General features: G+C 58.0%; 6 protein-coding genes across 6 annotated transcripts; 4 read left to right on the forward strand and 2 right to left on the reverse strand.

The window, feature by feature from the left end:
- Window positions 1–10,996: 10,996 nt before the first annotated feature.
- M421DRAFT_76573 (general transcription factor spTFIIE beta subunit) lies at window positions 10,997–11,764 on the forward strand (the record flags this gene model as incomplete). Its single annotated transcript, XM_033597235.1, has 1 exon — window positions 10,997–11,764. The coding sequence occupies one exon, from the start codon at window positions 10,997–10,999 to the stop codon at window positions 11,762–11,764; it is 768 nt and encodes a 255-aa protein (XP_033443224.1).
- A 24-nt stretch (window positions 11,765–11,788) lies between these two features.
- On the reverse strand, window positions 11,789–13,514 carry M421DRAFT_408027 (FMN-linked oxidoreductase; the record flags this gene model as incomplete). Its single annotated transcript, XM_033590342.1, has 3 exons — window positions 11,789–12,369; window positions 12,417–12,743; window positions 12,810–13,514. The coding sequence occupies 3 exons, from the start codon at window positions 13,512–13,514 to the stop codon at window positions 12,241–12,243; spliced, it is 1,161 nt and encodes a 386-aa protein (XP_033443225.1). The 3' UTR covers window positions 11,789–12,240.
- A 532-nt stretch (window positions 13,515–14,046) lies between these two features.
- M421DRAFT_76696 (NAD(P)-binding protein) lies at window positions 14,047–14,829 on the forward strand (the record flags this gene model as incomplete). Its single annotated transcript, XM_033597246.1, has 1 exon — window positions 14,047–14,829. One exon carries the CDS (start codon window positions 14,047–14,049, stop codon window positions 14,827–14,829), a length of 783 nt encoding a protein of 260 aa, XP_033443226.1.
- A 559-nt stretch (window positions 14,830–15,388) lies between these two features.
- On the forward strand, window positions 15,389–16,178 carry M421DRAFT_76614 (SH3 domain-containing protein; the record flags this gene model as incomplete). The annotated part of the gene is made up of 2 exons (XM_033597240.1): window positions 15,389–15,442; window positions 15,498–16,178. The coding sequence occupies 2 exons, from the start codon at window positions 15,389–15,391 to the stop codon at window positions 16,176–16,178; spliced, it is 735 nt and encodes a 244-aa protein (XP_033443227.1).
- Window positions 16,179–16,417: 239 nt separating this feature from the next.
- On the forward strand, window positions 16,418–18,107 carry M421DRAFT_335689 (uncharacterized protein). The gene has a single exon (XM_033589416.1). It carries the CDS (start codon window positions 16,652–16,654, stop codon window positions 17,984–17,986), a length of 1,335 nt encoding a protein of 444 aa, XP_033443228.1. The 5' UTR covers window positions 16,418–16,651; the 3' UTR covers window positions 17,987–18,107.
- Window positions 18,108–19,865: 1,758 nt separating this feature from the next.
- On the reverse strand, window positions 19,866–21,146 carry M421DRAFT_45160 (uncharacterized protein; the record flags this gene model as incomplete). Its single annotated transcript, XM_033594669.1, has 3 exons — window positions 19,866–20,432; window positions 20,483–20,893; window positions 20,940–21,146. Coding segments are annotated over 3 exons (1,185 nt in total), but the record flags the coding sequence as incomplete, so codon positions are not given.
- Between the last annotated feature and the right edge of the window lie 659 nt (window positions 21,147–21,805).

The following is a 21,805-nucleotide window of genomic DNA, read 5'->3' on the forward strand; positions in this document are numbered from 1 at the left end:
CAATCTCTTGCTCTCAGCTACGTGGCATGTTTCTTCAGTAAGGTTATATCTGGTCGTCTAGAACCAAAATTTGTATGCGATTGCACCAATAATGCAGCTATTGAGAATAGGACCTCTCTCCAGGAAAGCACTGCAGCCTGCGCGGCCACTATGGCCGTCCACTGCGGATGAAATGACTCGGCCGCTGGAGCCACATTCGGGATATTCAGGCTCTTTCCGAGGGCATAATATTTCGCGCAACATTGGTGCCTGCGAGCCTCAGTCAGCAGCTAGCCACGAGCATGGCAGTGCTGCGCAGACATCCCGTTTGAGAAGACCAGCATGCTTGCATGCGGCGCAATTGTCCAGAACGCTGCGCAAGAGCACCTTCATACGTAGCTCAGGCATAGCCGGATTGGAAATATTGTCAAGGGCTGATCCAATGTTGTGCAACTGCAGAAGGGGGTGGGGGTGGCCTTGATCGGTCATTTGCTGCTTCCCCACACGCATGTCTGGACCTGCTACCGAGCAAGCATCACTTGCTGTTTGCTCCAGTCACTGCTCGAAGATAGAGTCAGCAGGCTTCAGAGGATGCGCTATAGACGTATGTTCTGGTTTCTGCACCTGTGCACACGCCTCCGAAACCTCGTGATGAGGCGGTTCGCCGCCACTGTTCCTGGTCTTGGGTAGGCAGCTTATTCGCATACCTTCAGGATCGTCTCTCAGGCTTAAGCTGGCGCGTGCATTCCACAGCAGCGATTATGCAATATTCCATCAGATTGTACTACACCCATCCGTGGATTTTGCAGTACGTAATTGCATGCTTGTCGACCTGGTCGGTTCCCGAAGACCCTGCAGTATCACAACCTGGGCAGAGGATAGACCAAGGCAAGGTTATCACTCTCGTTCGTGTCTAGTCGCACCATCATAATCATAAAGGTTCTTGCAGCAGAGTGCTGTCCAGTAGCCTAGAATAGCACGTTGTGTCAAGCACCACTAGACCAGCCCTAATTGTGGAGTGGAAACAGCCCTAAAATCTTTCAAGGTCAAACGAATCGCGGGTAGGGCGGATCAGAACCACCAGTAGACTGGCAGGAGCCCGCCCGCGACAAGCACATAGCCATTACGGTCGGCTGGATGTACGCTCATCTCCAGTGGTCTACGTGCTGTCGCATGTCGCGGTTGGCAAAATGCCATGACCTTTGTCTCACTCGAACTAGCGCTTGCGGGTCCAAGCTTGAAGCTACCGGTATGGTTACTTGAAGCCAGTATTCAGGTACGCGGGAAACTGTCATCTCGGTAATCACAGCCCTTGGCATAGGGACCATCCTCCACTCAGACGCTGACAACGACGCTGGGAAAAATTTGCTCGTGTATGCAGCGTGCAGACGCAGATTGCAGGTGTGGTGAGCGGGCACGAGCTCGTCGCAAGCCAGGTACGGCGCATGGATCCGCAGCCAGAAGGAGCCTCTCACGTTCGAGGATCCCCTCCTCTCCACGGACAGTTGGTCTGAGCGACATAGCGAACTGACGATCAACAGCGGTGAACGTTACCACTACCTCTCTTCTAGGTTCCGACTTCTGTGCTCTCAACAACCGGTCAAGCATGGCGTTGTACTGCTGTTCACTTCCACCTGCAGCGTCTCAGAGCTTTGACCGCCATCATACCTACGCTACGGCTTCCTGCAGCTGTGATTTGTCTGATCCGTGGCAGTTCCAACGAAGCTACGCTAGACTTGGTTGATGGATGGGGGGGGGGGCTACAGAACAGCAGCGTTTCAGAAAACGGCCCGATCACATAAATACCATCTTGCTGACTACCAAGAAGGCAAAGGCCTTGGGATTGAGGCTCTTGCGAGCGCAATGATGATGATGTATCACGGTCAGGAAACGATGCATGACAGTCAAGGTTTGCATAAATGGTCGTCTGCGCAATACTGCACTCCCCTAGTTGTTGCGTAAACGAACGAAGCAAAGACACCCCATTGCCTGGCTCATCACATCGGTTCGGAAGCCATACACGATCCAGAAAGACGTCACCTTCCCATACATTCACACAATACAACTCATTGACACATATTCACTTCCTACCAGTCGTGCTTAGACTGTGTGTGAAGAACCGTTTACCTCCCGACTGCACGTGCCTGCCCAGTAGTCTAACGCTAGCATGGCTCGCGTCCGTAAGTGCTTAGCTCTGGCCCTACCCCAGGTTTTGCCACAGATCACTGGATACAGTCTCTGCGCGGATCGCGCGCTTCGTTCGCAAATGCCAGTCCGACACGGACGAACAGGTCGTCTCCTGATTTCAATCTGCTAACGGTGCTGCAGCTCGCGCATCCGATTTGAGACCACCCCGACGCTCCCTCAGCCACATCGGGATTCCCAACCGCCGCGACAGCCTTGCCGCCCGCGTCATTCGCTCAGCGAGGATCCGCTTCTATCTCCGGCACACAAGACGACGCGCCAGGGCATCATCTACTGTCGCAAGTACTGGGGATGGTGAAAACCAATCAAGTCTTGAAGCTGCACAGCACACGTTGCCGACGGATGTCGGCACTCTCAGCAGTAGAGATGCAGCATTGCGCTGTGTTGGTAGTCAATTCGACTAGGATGGGATGTTACGAAAAAAAGAAAGAGAAAGGCTACCCAGGTGGAAACGGCCTACGTCACGAGTCACGAGTTTGTTGTATTTCTAGTCTGTACAAAAGCCTCATCTTCCTCTTCTCGTTGACCCGATGTTTTCCATTGTCTGCTCAATTTGACTCTCCAGCATAGTAGGTATGGGTTGCAACCTCAACCGGCTTCTCTGCATGTGCGTATTTCACACCTTGAGTGTGTTGTGGCAGGGTAAAGGGATGACTCTCACTGCTGCACACCAGACGACACCGTTCCCTCCGAGTCGACAGCAGCCACAGAGTTGTCCGACTTGCCGATCACGCAAGAGAGGACGTGCCGTGGTGAATCGGAGCAACACGCTGCTCGATGTACTCCCGACGTACCCGGGGTGCGAGACGCGTGACGCCGAACTAATGCTGCCAGCGAATGCCAGGAGCGATGCTTCAGAATGATACTCCAGGTACACGGTTGCTCACAAGCTGAAAGGATCGAGACGAGATTGATATCTAGTTAGGCTTCAGCACTGTGTCTCCCCATTCCCATTCCCATTCCCACACCCACACATCCAGTCCAAGCCAAACTCTCCAAAGTCCGACCATTTCCCGCATCGCAGTCTCGCACAATGTTGTCCGCCCCAAGACCCAACAACCCGATGCGCGTGCACGCTTGTCATCGAGGGACATCATTACCACACCCTCCCCGAGTCTTCTTTGGCGTGCCGGATGAGGAAAGTTCGGGCTTGCTGTCCACCACAGCGGGTTTCACGCTAGGTGAAAGTATGCTAAGGGAAGGGAGCTAGTACGCGCTACTCCGAGGACTACTTCGTAGGTAGTCTGCCATGTATGCACACACAAGTAGCGCATTAGGAGCACATTCTGAGCATGTGCGAGCAGATGTGTGTTGTGTTGTACATTGAACCGTGGCAGGTCTCGTTTGATTCCTCCTACACTCCGACGCGTACCTTGGATATATACTATGCGCAGATCCGCACAAAGAACGTCATCCGGCCACAAACATACAAAAGCAAATGCAGCCCGCTACCCATGCCATGAAACATTCTTTTCCACCACCTCACGCTTGGCCCTCCCCAGACGACTACTCTGCAGCGGCAGGCGAAGCGCCAGCACCTTCACCACTGCCCTGACCTCCCCGGCCACCCCTCGGTCGCTTGTTGCCGCGTGCACCACTGCCATCCGCCTCGCCATCGGCGTTGCGCTTCTGCGCGCGCCCTGCACCCTGTCCGGGTTGGAAGTGGTTGGCACCGGGGTTGAGGCTCGTCCTTGGGCTGTTGTTCTGGCTCTGGCCTCCACGACCGCCGCGACCGCCGCGGGCAGCAGCGCCGCCACGTCCGATGCCGCTCTGCGCTGGGTTCTGTGCTCCGCCGCGACCTGCACCGCGAGCGCCGGGTTGCGGAATTCCGCTGCCAGGCTGGGGAATTCCGCTGCGAGGGATGCCGGATTGAGCAGCGCCGATGATGTTCTTCAAAGCGCCAGGGACTGTGCCAGGACCTCGACCGGGTTGTTGCTGCTGGGGTTGTTGGCCGGGACCAGTCTGGCCCTGGTTTACGATGCCAGGTGCAGGAGCGCCACGGGCAGCCTGAACAAAGGGATTCGGTGCAGTGATTGCGCCTGCGTTCTGAGCCGCCTGCTGGAAGGGATTTGGCTGTTGGACGGGCGCGCCGTTGACCTGAGCCGGGACAGGTGCGTTCTGAGCCGGGACAGGTGCGTTCTGGCCCAGTGCCGAAGCAGGTCGAGGGATGCCACCTACAGGCGCCTGTGCTACTGCAGGTGGTGGTGCCTGAGCTGGCGCCGTATCCTTTGCAATCTTCGCCTCTTCAAACACCTTTGCGACTTCCTCGGTAGGTGTCTCCTTGGCAGCCTTCTCGAATACCGCCCACTTGACCTTGAGTGCTGAGAGCTGACCCTTGGTCAACTTCACCTTCAGCTCGGCCTGCCTGCTCATGCGTGCTTCCTGTGCCTCGAGTTGAGTCTTCATGTTCGCTTCGTGCTCGGCCTTGGCGATGGCCAAGTCGGCAGCGTGATTATCAGTGACATTCTGGTCGGCAGCGCCAGAGGGCTTCTCAGCGGACTTGAGAGCCTCGAGCTCCTTGGTCAGCTCCTCGATTTTCTGCTTCAGAGCTTCAACCTCCTTCTCCAGAGGGATCTTGTACTTGTTGACGATCATCTGGAGCACCTGCTTCGCCTCCTTGTTCGCATTGATCCAGGCCCTGATCTGATCTTGAGTCGCTTCCGGCCAGGAGATGGACTCCGTCTTTACCGGTGTCTCCGCTGCTGCAGTCTTAGGCGCCTCCGGCGTTGTCGTGCTACCGGCACCGATCTGCTTCTTGAGCTGCTCGATCTGCCTCTTGAGCTGCTCGATCTCGGCCGTCAGCTTCGCCTTCTCCTCGTCGGTCTGCTGCCTGATCGAGCGAATCTTGCTGTTAGCCTGCTCACGCAGATCCTGAGCCTTGCTTTCTCGGTTCGCAATCTTGGCCTCCCGCGCGTCGAGAAGGGCCTGTCGCTGCTGCAGAGCAGCTTCAAGCTCGGCCACCTTGGCTTCTCGTTCTGCCAGTTGTGCCTTGGTAGCGTCTAGCTGTTCAGTGTTTGGCTGAGCCTCGGCGTGTGGCGCGCTGTTGGCGTTGCTAACGGCAGCTTCGGCCGCTGCCGCTCGTGTGCGAAGATGCTCAACCTCGCTCCGTGTCACAGTGAGCTCCTCCTTGAGCTTGGCGACCTCTTCAGATGACACGGCATCCGTTGATGGCTCGGCGGCAGTGATTTGTGTCTGCGCGAGCTGCTCATCTGCGGGTGCCGACGACTGCGCCGCCTTGAGATCCGCCTCGAGCTTGACAATGCGTGTCTTGTCTTCGGCCTGCGTCCATGTTAGTGCTTTATCGGACTGCGGTGTCGTGATGCAACGTACCTCCTTTCGCTCCAGTTCAGAGATCTTGTCCTTTGTGAAGCCCAACTGGACCTGGAGACCAGCAGCTGCGTTGGAAGCAGCCTTCTCCTTGTTCTCCGCCTCTGTGACCTGGGCCTTGAGCCGTGCGACTTGTTGCTTGAGAGGTGCTGCGTCGCTTTCGTCGATTTGACCCTCCTCACCCATAGTGACATGAGTGTCGCCAGCATCAGCGCGAGCGATGGCTTCGTCACGGGCAGTCTTGGTGCTTTCGAGCTCCTGCTGGGCTGCAGCGAGCCGAGTCTGGACTTCCTCCAGCTGCTGCTGGAGTGTTGTCAGCTGCTGCTGGAGTGCTGTCAGCTGCTCTTGCGGCTCGGCGCTGGCGTTCTCGGTCGACGCGACTTGTTGACGAGCGACGTCAAGCTCTTGCTGGACAGAGGCAAGCTGTTCTTGCAACTGGTCTCGCTCTTCTCGCAACCGGTCTCGCTCTTCTCGCAACTGGTCTCGCTCTTCTTGCAACCGGTCTCGCTCTTCCTGCAACCGGTCTCGCTCTTCCTGCAACTGGTCTCGCTCTTCCTTGACAGCTGCAACCTCGGCTCGCACGACTCCCATCTTCTCCCCGTGAAGCTTATTGAACCTTTCCTTGGCATCCTGTCTGGCTGCCCGGACTGCAGCGTTCACAGCCTCATCCTTGTCGGCAGCCTGTACCCCCTCAGCAGACTGGGCCTTCTCGTTCAGGCTGGCGATTTGCTCGGTGAGCCCAGCGACGTGCTCAACAGCCTGGTCACGTTCTGTTTGCAGGGTGTCGAGCTGCTGCTTGAGATCTTCCAGCTCCTTCGGGTCGATGCGGTCGTATCGTTGGAGCACGTCCTGATGGCGCTTCTGCCAACGGTCACGGTCCTCTTCAACAGCCTTCAAGTGTCCCTGTTGCAACTCCATCTCGCCTTCCAGTTCTGTGACACGGGTCTGCAGAGGCTCCAACCGGCTCTGTAGAGCCTCCATCTCCGTCTTCTTCTCCGCAAGGTGAGCCTCGATGCGGCGGTTCTCGTTGCGCAGGGTGGTAGTGCTCTCCCGGTAGACGTTGAGCTGCTCGATTTGAGTTTGGAGATTTTGCAAGTTGCTGCCGCCCTGTTGAGCCTTGGTCTGCTCGACAATGAGCTTCTCCCGTGTCTGGTCGAGCTGTGCCTGGAGGTGGTTGAGCTGCTGCTCCTGTCGCTTGACCTCCTGATCCTTGAGGTTGAGCTGCACTTCCAGAATCTCCTTCTCACGACGAAGGTAGTCGTTGATCTCCTGTAGACCGCTTGAGTCAGGAAAGGACCTCTCTGCGTCGCCAGCGGCGGCAGCACGGTTGCTCTTGAGGGCCTCGATCTGCGCCTTGTAATCGTCAAACTGGCGGAGGAGCGTCTTGTTGTGCTGCTTCGCCCCATCGTAATCCCTCCTGGCCTCGGCTATCTGGCTCTCGAAACGCTCACGAGTGGTGGCCCAATGCTCCTCGCTCTGCGCCAGCGTGGCTTGAGCGGCTTCGGCCTGCGCCTTGAACTGCGCAATCTCGCTCTTCAGCTCCTCGTGTTCGTCGCGGAGGTGGCGCAGGCTCTTCATAGTCTCGCCGTGCTTGGCGAGCTCGTGCTCGTAGTCGTGCTGGGCGCGAGTGGCGATGTCGGCCTGAGATGCCACCAGCTGTGCCTGGTTCTCGACTTCCGCCTTGTAATCCGTGACCTGGTCCCTGAGACGCGCAATCTCGGTTTCCAGAGCGTCCTTTTGCTGGGCGAGGCGAAGGGTCTCCTGCTCGTGTTGACCGCGAAGTTCGGTCAGCTCCGTGTTGGACGTGGCAAGCTCGCATGAGATGTCGGCAACGCGCTGCTGAAGGTCGGCGATGGTTGCATCCCGCTCTTCCTGGGTCCTGCTCATCTCCTGCTCGTACTGTTCGTGAGCTTCCAGTTGGCTGCGCAGTTGGTCCTCGGCCTCCTGGGCAATCGCCTGGAACGTCTCGATTTGGCCGTTGGCGGCTTCAAGGTCGTCTTGCCTACGCTCCATCTTGCGCTGCAATTCAGCGACCTGTGCTGCCAGTTCTTCCTCGCGGTTCGCCGGCTCCTCGTTGTCGTCCGGTCCGCTGGTCGGGCGGGGGCGGGGGCGGAGCGCCTGCACGCGCTCGTCAGCAGACTGGAGCTGCGACTGCAGCTCCACCACACGCTGTTCGAGCTGCTGACGAGCAGTGTTGGCTGAAGCAAACTTGACGTCGGCTTCGTTCTTGGCCTTGATCAAGTCGTCAATGCGGCGTTGCGCGTCCGTTCGCTCGTAGTCGCGCTGCGCTGTGGTCTTCTTGTGCTCCGCCATGTCGTCGTCCAACTTGCGCTGCGTCGCGTTCAGCTCTGCCTCGAGCGCATCGACGCGCTCTTGGAGGCGGCGGCGGTTTTCTGCATTCGACAGCTCTTGCTCGTTTCGCAGGCTCTGCACATCCGTGACCATCTTGCTGAGGCGATCGCGCTCGTCGGCAAGCTCCTTGTTGCGCTCGGTGAGGCGCGCTTCAATGGTCTTCCACATGGTCTGCGATGCCTTGAGATTGACCATCTCGCGATCGAGGCCCTCGGCCCGCGCGGCGGCGTCGAGGGCTTCCTGTTGCGCCTTGTCGACCTTGCCGTCCTGCTTGGCAAGAGCGTCCTGGATCGCCGTGTAGCGCTCCTGCAAGGCCGTCTTTTCGGACTGGAGCAGCTTCATGCTGCCCTCGAGGGTTGCGAACCGATCGTGCTCACGCCGGACACTGTTTTCAAGCCGCAGCTTGTCGCTCTGGAGCTGGTTGCGCTCCTGGGTGAGGCTGTCGACCTGCTGCTTGAGGGTTGCGCGGTCCGTGGCGTGCTCTTCCCGCAGCAGGTCCAGGTGAGACTGGAGATCCTTGATGAGCCTCTCGTGGCCTGCGGCTTCCCCAGAGTGAGGCGTCTGATCCACGCGCATCGACCCCCCGGGCGGCGGTGTGGCGAAGCCAGCGCGGCTATCAAAGGACTGCCCAAAGTCGGGGGCTCCGTCGGCGCTGAGGTGGTGCTGGCGATTCGTGGTGATCCGGCGGTACATTTCGCGCTCCTTTGTGACGCTCTTCAGTCGAAGATTGAGCGACTGTATCTGCTCGTCCTGCTCGGCCAAGCGTCCGCGCAACCGCTCCAGCTCCAGCTCGTCCGTCTTGTGCTGCTCGGCCCTGTCCCGAGCCTCCTGTCCTTCATACGAATCGGCCACCTTCCGGATGGCCGCCAGGAGCTCCTGGTTCTTCCTTGTGCACGACTGGATGTCGTTGTAGAGGAGCAGGTGCTTGACGATGACGACACCAGTCGCCGTGGGTTCGTCAATCTGACTATCCGGCATCTCGTTGTTGTGCGCAGCGGCGTGTTGCACGCGCTCCTGCTGTTCCGCCGTGAGCGATCCCAGGCCCCTCTCCGCGGCCTCTTGCCGCCAGAGCAGGTACTGCATTTGCGTGACCGTGTCGTGCAGCTGCTGGCGGAGAACCGTGAGCTCGCGGTAGGCACCTTCCAGATCGCCCGCAGCCTTGCGCGCGTCCTTGCGCGCCGCCTCCCTGCCCGCGGTGGCTTCGTCCAAGAGGTCGCTGATCTCGGCCGTCTGGCTCGCCAGTGCTTCGTTCTCGTTGCGGAGCTCGTCAATCTCGGGCTGCGCCTGCTCGAGCGACTCGAGCATCTCGTGGATCGCGGCGTCCTTTTCCTCGCTCTTCTCGCGCAGCGACCGAATCTCAGACTTCAACTGCATGTTCTCCGAGTACAGCTGCGTGACGGACATGCTGCCCTTCAGGCGCGAGCCGCCGGGCGAGAAGACGCCCGGCGAGCCCGCGCGTCCGGGTGTTTCAAAGGCACCGTGCAGAGGCCGGCGCGGTGTGCCAGGCATGCGCGCAGCGCTCTCGAGCTCCGACACCTGGGCCAGCAGGTTCTCCTGTCCAGACTCCAGCTCCGCAATGCGGCCCTCGGCCTCGGCCGCCTTGCTGCGCTCCGACTCGACCTCGGCCTGCAGCTGGCCCACCTCCCGGGCAGCGTCCTCGTGCGTCTGCTCCAGCTCCGCCTGCAGCTGCTGCAGGCGGCCCTTGACCAGCTCGGCGCTCTCCTGGTGGAGCGTCGCCAGCCGGCGTGCGCTGTCGAGCTCGTTGCGGAAAGCCGCCTGGTTCTGCGCCGCCTCGTCCTCGAGCCGCTCGATCCGCGCACGGGACTCGTCGGCCGCCTGCTCGAGCTTGGCAATGTGCTCGCGGAGCGTCGTCTCGGTGCGGCCGAGCGCGTCGATTGTCTCGCATGCCTCGGCGTTGGCCCGCTGCAGCTCCGACACCTGCGCGTTCTTCTCCTTGCGGTACTTGGTCTGATCGGCAGAGCGCGTCTTCAGCTCGCCCTCGAACCACTCGTTGTTCCGGCGCAGGAGCTCAATCTCCTGCTGCAGGTTGGTCTCGCGGAACTTGACGTTGGCCGCGGCCCTCTCGAGCTGCTGCCGCGTCTCGTCGAGCGCCGACAGCTGCTTGCGCACGTCGACGTACTTCTGGTGCTGCTCAGAGAGCTCCTTGGCAAGCCGGTCGTGGGCGGCCGCCTTGGCCTCGTGCATGGCCAGCGTGTCGCGGTTCTGCGACTCGAGCGCCCTGATGCGCGACTGCAGCGCCTGCACCTCCGACGCGGACCTTGCCGACGCGTCCCTGACGTCCTGCAGCGCCTTCTCGACCTGCTGGCGGCCGACTTCTGCCGACGCAACGTCAGCGGGCGCTCCGTCGCGTCGGGGCGAACGGGGGGGGGTGGGCCGACACGTACCTTCGCGGGCCAGCTTCTGCTGCAGCTGCTCCGTCTCTCTCTGCGCCCTGTCCGCCGCCGCCTTGAGCGCGCGCGCGCAGGCGTCTCGGCCCTGCACCGCGGCTTCGAGCTCGACGTCCGCCTTGATCTTCTCGCTCTGGAGGTCGTCGTGGGCGCGTGCCTTTGCCTCCATCTGCACCAGCAGCGACTGCACGAGCGCGACCGTCGGCTCTGCCAGTAGCGACTGCAGCGTGGGCTCCGGCAGCTGGAGCGACGCGGCCAGGTAGCCGACGTCGACTGCGGCGGCCGCCATGGTGTGTTGGGTGGTGTGTCGCCGGGCTCAGCGCATTATCGGGGCCGTGTGCGGTGGGCGCGACGCCGAAAACAAGGTCTCGGAGACGTGTGCGGTGGGTGCGACGCCAAAGACAAAGGTGGACGCGACGCCGTAGACAGAGGTGGACGCGATGCCGTAGACAGAGGTGGATGAGACGCCGTAGACAAAGGTGGACGCGATGCCGCAGACAAAGGTGGACGCGACGCCAAAGACAAAGCAAAGGCGGTGCAGACAATGAGGTCGCCTCGTCGCGTTGGTGGGAGCTTCGAGTGTTTGACGCTGCGTCGCGCTAGCCGCGTTTGGGCCAGGCGGTCCGTCGGTCGACTCACTTGACTTGCCTCGTCGCCTCTGCAGTCTCCCGTCCCGACACGGTGCGAGTCTTTGACTAGACGCTGCACACTTTGACCCGCCCGCCATGTCGTTCCTCGCCGTCGCCGCGCCGTCGCCGACGCCGTCCAGCTCGTCCGCAAATGGGGCCAAGCGCAAGCGCGACGGTGCCCAGCCCGTCTTCTCGCAGCCTGGCGACGTCGGCACCGGCGAGCACGTCTACACGCAGTTCAGCTATGCCAGCGACTACCTCAAGGAGAACCTGAAGCGGGTTCCCTTTGAGGAGTTGATGAAGTACCTGAACGTCAGAGAGGACCAGGCCAACTGGAAGCAGCTGCGCCAGCTCTTCCACTCCCCGTCGCCGGAGAACCGCATCGGCTTCGACCACGCCACCGGCATGTACCACTACAAGCCGCGCCTGCCCATTGCGAACCCCTCGCAGCTCAAGGCGTTTCTCCAGGCACAAAAGTCGGCCCAGGGCGTCACCATCAAGCTGCTCAAGGACGGCTGGCCCGAAGTCGCCACCGAGATCAAGCCCATGGCCGAGAAGAAGCTCATCCTGCTGAAGGAGACCAAGGACGGCGTTCCAAAGACGGTCTGGGACAACGACCCCTCGCTCATGCACGACATGGACGCGCAGTTTATCAGCGACTGGCACAAGATTGCCATCCCGCCCAACCCGGACGACATGCGCAACACCCTGCTCAACGTCGGCCTGAACGTGGCCACGGCCCCGCGCGTCATGGTCGACAACACCCCGAAGCCCAAGAAGAAGCGCGCGCCCCGCAAGAACGGCAGGGTCACCAACACCCACATGGCCCACGTCCTCAAGGACTTTTCCAGTTTGAGAAAGTAGCCTATTCAGTTTGGGGAAGTAGCCTTTTCAGTTTGGGGAAGTAGCCTTTTCAGTTTGAGAAAGTAGCCTTTCCCGTTTGAGAGAAAGTAGCCTTTTCAGTTTGAGAAAGTAGCCTTTCCAGGTTGAGAAAGGGCTTGTTTGTGCACAGCGAGGCGTTTGATGTTTTTGTGCATGGCGAGGCGTTTGATGCTTTTGTGCATGGCGAGGCGTCTGGGTAAGATTTTAAATTGACTTTTCTGAACCCGAATTGGACAGCAGACACGGGCATCTTCATACCAAATTGCACAGCAGACACGGGCATCTTCATACCAAATTGCACAGCAGACGCGGGCATCTTCATACCAAACTGCACAGCAGACGCGGGCATCTTCATACCAAATTGCACAGCAGACGCGGGCATCTTCATACCAAACTGCACAGCAGACGTGCACACTGGCTACAACACGTCTGCTCTAGTGTGTGTGACCGCTACTCCCTCACGTCCAAGTTGCACATGGCCAGTCATTGTAGTCGTCGTTGACATGTGCATAAGGCCCATAATTAACCCTTCCACCCCGGTCGTTCTCAGCAAGCGGGACATTCTGCCTGATGCGCTCCACGAGGTCCTATTCTCACTGTCAGAGCCACTCTCTTCGCACAAGCCACGTCACACGGGCAGACTCACAGGGTTGCAGATGAACGGCCTCCCAAACGTAATCAAGTCAATCCTGCCCTCCCTCGCCAAAGCCTCCGCTTCCTCGACCGTGTAGCCGTAGTTGACCATCAGCTTGGTCCTGCTGCCCTCGCACTTGACCAGCGGCCCAAACGCATCCAACGGCTCGTATCCTGCCGGCAGCTCCATGCCCGGCGGTCTCACCGCACAGTCGGAGAAGTCGTCATTCGCCGAGCCCGTCTCACACCCGCGGCGGCTCAGGTTCACGAACCCGACGCCCCGGTGCACCAGCGCCTGCACGAGAACCGTATACGTCTCGCTCAGCTCCTCGTACGAACACGCCACATCCGAGACGTTGTCGCACGGCGCAATCTTCACCCCGATGTGCGACACCGGGTACACGGTGGCGATGGCGTCGACGACTTGGAGCAGGAATCTGCACCGGTTCCATGCACTGCCGCCGTACCCGTCGCGCCGCGCGTTCGACCGCGTGCTGAGGAAGTTGTGCACCAGATACCCGCCCTGCGCGATGATTTCCACGCCGTCAAACCCCGCTCCCCTGGCGAGTGCGCTCGCGTGCCGGTACTGCTCCACGACGTCTGCAATGTGCGCGCGCGTCATGGCCGTGATGTTGCGCGTGTGGCCCGGGGCGCCGGGGAGGAACCGGTATTTGCCTGCCTTGGCCTGGATGGCAGAGGGTGCGAGCACGGGGTATCCCGTCTGCTTCAGCATCGGCGCGAGGTCGTGTTGCGCCCGCCCTTGGTGCCAGGGCTGGAAGAAAATGGTTCCGCCGACCGCGTGCACCGCGTCCGTCACGGGCTTCCACGCGCCCGCGTGCGAGGCCGAGGTCATGAGCGGCCCGTGCTGCCATTCCGAGCCCGTGGGGGAGATCCATGTCCCTTCTGCGATTATCAGGCCCGCGCCGTGCCGGGCCCGCGCCGAGTAGTACTGCGCAGCGGCCGAGGTGGGCTTGTTGGCGTCCGTGTTGCGGTTGCGCGTCATGGATCCCATGCAGATGCGGTTGCGGAGAGTGAGCGAGGGGCTGAGCGGGAAGGGCTCGAGGAGCGATGGAGCGATCGAGGTCTCTGTTGCAATCATGGTTTGCAATGGCGAAGCGCAAAGGGTTGGGTGTGACTTATTCGACAGGTTCTATGTTTACATGGCTAGCCATCGGCCTCTCCTCCTTTTATCCTGTGTAGACATTGGAAAACGATGCTGCAAAGTGTTTTGGTTGTTCTGTATGTCGCCAATGACTTGGCCTTGCGTTGAAGTAAATGTGGCCCCATTGGTCAATTCTACAACATCGTCCTATAGCACACTAGGCCCGTTGGGTTTGACTGGTCAGTAACAGAGCAGTATTCCCAAGTGGCTAACTGCAGACGCCTCCACCGCACGTCATTGCACAATCGACGGCCTCCAACAGCGAACCGCCAGGCTCACAGTACATGCTTCTTCTAAATCCGGTAAACCCGGCCTGTGCACGCAATGTGGCTGTCCGCTAGCCATGTTCGTACATCGATTCACCGTTCGTGTACTCATTTCGTCATGACAACCTCCGCTGACGACAGTATATGACGATTGCGCCTGCTGGTTCTTTCCGTCACATCAGACTCACAGCCGAGACTACACCATGTCTCTAAAGTACGACAAAGTCCTCGTTCTCGGTGCCACGTCAGGCATCGGCTGGGCTCTGGCAGAGAAGATCGTACAGGATGGCAAGCACGTTATCGTCGTTGGGCGGCGACAGGAGAAGCTCGACGAGTTCGCCAGCAAGCATGGCAAAGACAGGGTCTCGACCAAGGCTTTCGACATCACCAAGCTCGACGATATTCCCACGTTCGCGCGGGACATTACCAAGGAACACCCCGATCTTGACTCGGTGATTCTCAACTCGGGCATCCAGCGCGGCTTCGACTTCTCCAAGCCTGACACGGTCGACCTGGACGTGCTGGAGCTCGAGTTCCGCACAAACTACCTCTCGTACATGCATCTCACGACCGCCTTCATTCCGTTTCTGCAGAGCAAGGACACCGAGACAAGCCTCATCTACACAACATCAGGCCTGGCTCTTCTCCCCCTCCCGAGATGTCCAAACTACTGCGCCTCGAAGGCGGCCCTGCACCACATGATCCTGGTCCTCCGTGAGCAGCTGCGGGCCGGGCCGGGCAACATCAAGGTCATCGAGATCTTCCCGCCAGCTGTGCAGACCGAGCTCCACGACTCCAAGCACCAGCCTGACATCACCGACGGCGGCAGCATCGGCATGCCGTTGGACGAGTTTATTGACGAGACGTGGCAGAAGCTGGCCAACGGCGACGAGCAGATTCCAGTTGGGTTTGTTAGCAATGCTTTTGAGAAGTTTGAGAAGACGAGGCAGGCCATGTTTCACGACTTCATGATGAAGACGCACTAGACAGTGAGGTAGTGTACCTGTTGGAAAACACCAGCTTGAACGTTGACGCTTGTGATGCGTGACGCCAGCCCGAGGAATGTCTGAGGCTTAGCATAGCATGCAGACTAACCAAGTCATGTCAAAGTAAACATGCAAATACTCAATGATGACAAAACGAACTTGCAAATAATGTCGAGGCAAGCTTGGAAACACTCTTGGTTCATTGACAAAACAAACTTGTAAATAATGTCGAAGCAAGCTTGGAAGTACTTTCGGTTCATTGACGTCTGCGTTCCGGGCATCGCACGAGCGCCCCACTGTTACTTCGTACAGCCCACATGTGCTGCGCCACCATCTAAATCGGGTGCCGGCACGAGGCTGCGAACTCCTGAGGTCCCCACTTTCATGGATACCGCGGACGGACGATGCTCGCAACCAGCGAAGTTTCAAACAACAACACAGCGCCTTCACTCTTGGTTTTGCTTCGCCAGACTCCTGACACCCTTGGTATGCTCTTCTTGCATACACGTGCTGACTTTGTTACTGACCAAAGCGCAGCAACCTCTCACGTCACTCCACCATGAGCGCCTTCCAGAATGCGATGATCAACCGCTCGCTCGGCGACATCAAGAACGTATGTCGCTGCGTCGCTGCTCCCCGGGACACACATGTTGAAACGTGACGTCCAGAACCTCCAGTTCCTCGTCGAATCCGAAGTCATCAGCCAGGCCCAGCACGATGCGATGCTGCAACAGCTGCCCACCTCCGCCGAGAACCCAACGCGCGCGCTGCCCTCGGCGCCCGCCCAGCAGGTTGCCACCCAGTTCTCGCAGATGAACCTTCAGCCGACACCCTCGCACACGCCCACGCCCGCGCCCGCGCCCGCGCCCGCGTCGGAGAAGAGGCAGAACATTGGCTACTACGCCGAGAACCCGGCGCCGCCCGCCTACCCGTCCACACCCTCCCTGCCCGCCGGCCCGACAATACTCACACACGCCACCGCCATGTACCAGTACAACGCCCAGGACGCCGGCGACCTGGCGCTCCTCCCCAACGACAAGGTCGCCGTCACAGAGTACATGAACGCCGAGTGGTGGAAGGGCAAGAACGAGCGCACCGGCCAGGAAGGCATCTTCCCCGCCTCGTATGTGCGCAAGGAGGAGAAGGCCCTGGTTCCGCCGCCCAGCAACTACGGCAACATGCCGCTCGACGTGTCCAACGGCGCTGCATCCGCCCCCGCCCAGCAGACGCCCGGCGAGCCAAGCAAGTTGGAGCAGGGCGGCAAGAAGTTTGGGAAGAAGCTGGGCAACGCCGCCATCTTCGGTGCAGGTGCGACTATCGGCGGCAAAATTGTGAATGGCATTTTCTGATCGCATGCAGGTGCGACCATCGGTGGCAACATTGTCAACTCCATCTTCTAGGACATCTTCAGCATCCTATTGCGCGCATTTCATCTTCACTTCCGTGCTTTCGGCAATTTGGCGTTGGGGTCGAGATTGGGTAGTGAGTTTTGTTGTTCTTCCTTTTTGATGGCCCCCTTATGATTCTGACGACTGTCAGATTTTCTTGGTCCATCTTATCGCTTCCTCCAAGCATTGTTGTGCCTCGAGGAGCAACTCAAGCATCTAAGAATCATGCTTTGAAGCAGCTTTTGACAGCCTGCAGGATTCTGATGCTCGGTGTCGTGAGCGTCAAACTCAATTCACTGCCGGGAAGAGCAATGTCAACGAGGGACCATTCAATAGCTACTTCTTCGCAAACGGCCTTCTTTCAGATACAAAAGCATCCTTACACTTCATAACCCTTGCAGCTTTTCTCCTCGACATGCTCCTGCAGACGTGACATGCTCACAAGCAGCTCGCATCGGACTGCATCAAATGCTATGCGTTCGCATCCCTCCGGTACATTGGACCACGCCCATACCGAGACCCCACATGCTCGCCATGCGGCTGCGCCAGCCGACTCATTGGTCAAACCCTCTCGTGACCGCGCACACACCTACGCCGCACATGCCCTGAATCTCTTCAATGTCTATGGCATCCCCCTCACCTCCGGTATCTGGCTCGAATACTACTTCACAAGCAGCCGCCCATCCATCTCTCTACTGGCTGTCTCATCCGTTTTCGGGACTCAACTCGCGTGCCTTGGTCTTGCCACCAGTACGACCCTACGGCTGCACCACCGGCCGAAGTACTGGCGAGTGTATATGCTCATCGGCACGCTGTTCGTCTGCGGTGCACACCTTGGCCTGCTCGTCACCAGCGACCTTTGGGTGCTTGTTCTGTGTCAGGGCGCGCTGACTGGTCTGGGGCTGGGTATGCTTGGAGCTGTTTCTCTACGGGTGTTGAGTACGCATTACAAGCATAACGTCGCCGTCACATCGACTCTATGTGGAAGTGCGGGATTCTTCGGCGCAATCGTCCACTCCACACTGACGTGGATCTGTCTACGCACCGACAATCCCGGCCTCGCACACGGCCTCGCACTCTCCCTCCTCACTCTCACATTGTTCCCCGCGCTCCTACTCGCCAGACCCGGTGATTACAAGTCACTGCAGCCACGGCAGCCAAACCGGGACGCTCTCCCCTCCACTTCATCATGGCGCGTCTACCCCGTATCCCCGGCCATGCTCCTAACAACCACAGCCCTGCTCATCCCACCCCTCCACCTTCCTCTCCTTCTCACGCGGCATCCTGGACCCAACCGCGCAGATGCCGGTCTATACACGCTCCTAACGCTCTACGGCACCGCGGTGCTCACCTCAGCATTCGTCCCGCGGATACCTCCGCGCCGCCTCTCTTCAAGCACGCTGTGCGGCGTCGCTGGGGTGGTGGCTGGTGCAGCGACTGTCCCGCTTGTCTGGATGCAGAGCCTGGGCGTCGCTGTGCCGTGTGCGGCTGTGTATGGCGCTGCGCTGGGATGCGTGGCAGTGCTGTGGGTCACGGTGTTTTCGCGATGTGTAGAGGCTTTCAGGGCTGGGGGGGTTGGTGGCTTGGTGGATGTGTGTGGATTGGTTGCTGGGCTGAGTGCTGCGGGAGGTGTTGTGGGTGCTGCTGCTTTGCTGCAGGGGCTGGAGAGTGGTGTGGAGGTTTTGCTAGGTGTTGTGGTTGGGGGTCTGGTCTTGGGAGGGCTGGGGATGGGAGGAAGGGACTTTGTGAGGCGGTGGAAGAGATTGTGATGCGGGATCATGTCATGTGGTGATGCGATTCGCGTTGCGTCTGTCTTAAGTTGTTTGTAGCTCTCTGTGTGTGAAGAAAGATGCCAAACGTTGCACCCGAGACAGTGACGTTAAGCTTTCTTCCACCCCACGTCGATCTGGAGACAGCTCTGCAGCACCTGAAAGACGATACCTTGGTGGTCTCAGTGACTTGAATCAAGCCATGCGGGTAACAGTACTAGGTGCAATATGCGACACTGCAACTAGCTGACAAAGGCTGCGACTCTTGTATTTAAAAGATAAGGGGCGTAGCAGCTGAAGATGTGGGATTTCACTGGACTGAGGTTGAAGCGCCACGGTACGCGATCTGATGGGGCAGGCTGAATTGATGCAAAAAGAGCACTAAAAAGTCTGGTCGTAGCGTGGTTCGAACCTGTGGCCATTTAGAACACGAAAAAAATGGTAGCTTCTCTTTGATCTGTTGAATGTGTTAGCGTCATTCAACTGTAATGTGTCGACTGGAAAACTTACTGAGCGTGTCATCCTTAGTGCAGGGGCCATGCTAATCTTCTCTGTATCGTTTCAAATTGACTATTTGCCCGAAGGCGAAGTATAGTAGAATTTTATAATTTATGTAGTCAGGAAATAAATCTGCACGGCCCTAAGGAAAGGCGCGCAGCGTGCCTCCAGGACCTTGAGTGGCGAACATGCATGTCGGTGGACCGTGCGTGAAAAAGTTTTTGAGTTGCGGGAACGACTTAGCTTGCCTCTGCACCAATAATGACATGGTGTCTTTTGTGCGCTGATGAAAGAGAGCGGGACGTGCCGGTGCTGCAACAGTTGAACTCGACAAATTCGTGTCAGGAGAAAGACAACAATACGGCAACGTGACTCTTTGAAGAGATGATTCAATTGCTACCCGGCCACGAACCTGAGCGAATAGGTACCGTACTCGAACGTTTGTATTTTTAACCCTCCGTGTGCTCGGGCATTTGGGTCAATTTGAGACCTCGTCACTAAATGCCCATCTATTACCGACAACAAGCAAAGGTCACCATGAAGAAAATGGGCTGCTGTTGGCTTGAACACAGGTCAAGCATTTGCGCCAGCGCATCTGTCTGTTGACATTCTGAAGACAAGAGCCGACATCGAAGATCATCAACATTATACGCTGCTTCGATGCACCGCTGGATGTCAAGGTCGAGCGGATACGCAGACAGCTGTCTAACGTGGCGCCGTTATGCCGACTGCAGCGCCGATCTTCGTCAGCACATGGGCTGTGGCTACACCTGCGTTTTGTCTTTCGTGGGAACGACTCGGACTTCAGGGCAAGTGTGTGATCTGCCCAGTATCGTAGGCTAAACGGCAAACAAACGCCCCGCAGCTTGTTCTTGCCTTTATATCGCGTGGTAAATCCTGGTGGGCAACCTGATGATCGCCAGAGATTGTTTCGACATGGACATGGAAGCCAGGAGGCTCCTCGTAGATCCAGCTGCGACCTGTTCCTTCCGAGCAAAGGTACTCTCAACGATGACATACCGCACCATACATGCGCGAGAGGATCTGAGGACGGTATAAATGTTGGAACTGAGGATCTGACAGTGCTGTACTGCAGACGCGCCACAACTCTATAATCTATCCTGGAGGTTACTGGTTGTAATGGCGGTACTCAGAGAGCAGCTGGGTGCCTGCTTAATACACGTGTGCTCTTCTGTGTGATTGCTGTGGGAGGCTCCAAGAGCTTTCTGTGTTTGACCATCAAGGAAGTTCATCTGAAGCGGACCGAGAGCTGCTGGTGGTGTTCCGGCAATGGAGTTTGGTACGCTAGAGGCTCCGTTGCTGTGGGCTTGTTGGTTGAGTACGTCCACTTGTTGATCCCTACCCGGGTCGGCGGTTGCGTTCACACCAATCTGCCAATCAACAAGCTTCTGTCACTCCCACTGGCGCCCCGGCCGTCGTTGTAGATTGTGTGGGCCGGCTTGGGTAAAGTGGGACTCTCGTTGTTCCAGCTATCATGACTAGTCTGCCTCTTATCCGGGGCAATAGACATCTCCTGCTCGACATGTATCCCTGGGGTGTCCGCCTTGTTTCTCTTGGCTGTGAACAGATTCAGAAAACGCGACTTCACAGGCCTGGACTCGGGCGCGGAACCCTTCGATAGACTGGGCGATTGTTCAAGAGAGGTGCGTTCGAGGAACTCATCACCACGAGATGAATGTGATCGCTTGCGCACATCATGACTACTACTTAATCCAACATTGGATCTATGGTGTATAGTGCCATTTGCGGAGCTGAACTTGTGGAGGACAATTCCGTCGAGTACGGACTTGAAGTCGTCGAGAAAGATGGTATCAGAGGCGCATTTGAAGACGAGAGCAAAGCGCCAGTATGGGTTAATGCCACTGCTGGCTGTTACACGGGCGGCCGAGACAGCAGCGTCGGTAAGGAGGAAGCCTATGGACAGAAGCTGAGCAACGATCAGTTTGTGGCCAGAACGTGTCTCGACATTTTGCATACCATGCAGAGCAACATGATGCCGAATCTCGAGTTGGTGCGAACGAGCGTCCAGATCTCGATTTCATATGTCTTCTTAATTGCATCAATCAACTTCCATGTAGTAAAGATCCACCATGGATCGCGGACGAGAGCCTCCCATGGGCGCATCCGAACATTCACATCTGAGCCTAAACCGTTGAAGTAGGAAAAGTTTGACCAGGCCTCGGCAATCCAGAATGGCTGAACGCAGAGCAGCGAGAAGATGAATAGACGAGAGCCCCACTGAGGGAGGAATGGCTGAATCTTGAGCCAGGCGACAACGTTGTGGAGGAAGTACGAGATGAAGAGTAAGGTTGCTGTTGCTGAGAGGTACCAGCCGTAGTACGGGTCTTTGACGAAGATGAAGGTTCCGTGCCATAGGGCGAGAACAAGCTGCACTGGTCAGCAACCGTGCAATGTATGTAATGCTTATTCCTACTTCAAGCAAGATGAGCTTGTGCAACCATCTTCCACGTCGATAGTTGCAGAAGACGATTAGGATCAAAATTACGAGGCTTCCCGCATAGTAGCCTTGCGCCCATGCCTCTAAGAAGCCTCCCTCCGTCGACAGACTCTGTCGCGTTGGTGGTGATGTGCGGGTCGTTGCCTCTGGTGGTATTGGATCTGGAAAACGTTTTTGCAAGGCTGACAGGTCAAAGAAGCCAAGAGGAGCCATGACTTTGCGTGTTACATCTCAGACCAAAGTGGAGAAATCCAAAGGACCGGAAGATGGATCACATAGCATGCGTTTATAATCGCTCGGTTATTCGGTAGTCATACGGCGGGACGCAGGGCAGGGCTTCGCAGTGCTTACTGTCGCGCAGAGGGATGTGGACTCAAGAAAGTCGGTGTCCGGGGCGACTGCCTCGTTTATTCTTAGTCGGAAATCATGTGAAGTGGTCAGAGCGATGACCCAATCGTCTGGCTCGGCAAATTGATACGATGAAGGCGGCCTGTCGTTACAGAGCTATCACGATGCTTACCGCAGTGAAGATCAGCGCTCCCTTTTGCACCTCCCGTTGACGGCTCCGCGAACAGCGAAGGCTCGTATTGGTGGCCGGATCGCGTCTAGCAGATGTCAATAAGATCAAAAGCTCGCTTCCAGCCGGTCGCGCCGGCCGAATTGGTATTTCGGGTGCGTGACAGGCCAGAATGTAGAGTTTGATGGCTTTACGGAGGGCTTCAACGGCTGTTCATCGGCGGTGGCTTGGGGGATGATGTGGGATGGATGCCTTGACTGCAACCCGGCAGAGCTACCCCTCCACGCCACATCTACCGATCAAACAATCCTCCAGTCAGCGTCGC

This window comes from Didymella exigua, assembly GCF_010094145.1.
Source record: "Didymella exigua CBS 183.55 unplaced genomic scaffold M421scaffold_57, whole genome shotgun sequence".
Taxonomy (NCBI): domain Eukaryota; kingdom Fungi; phylum Ascomycota; class Dothideomycetes; order Pleosporales; family Didymellaceae; genus Didymella; species Didymella exigua.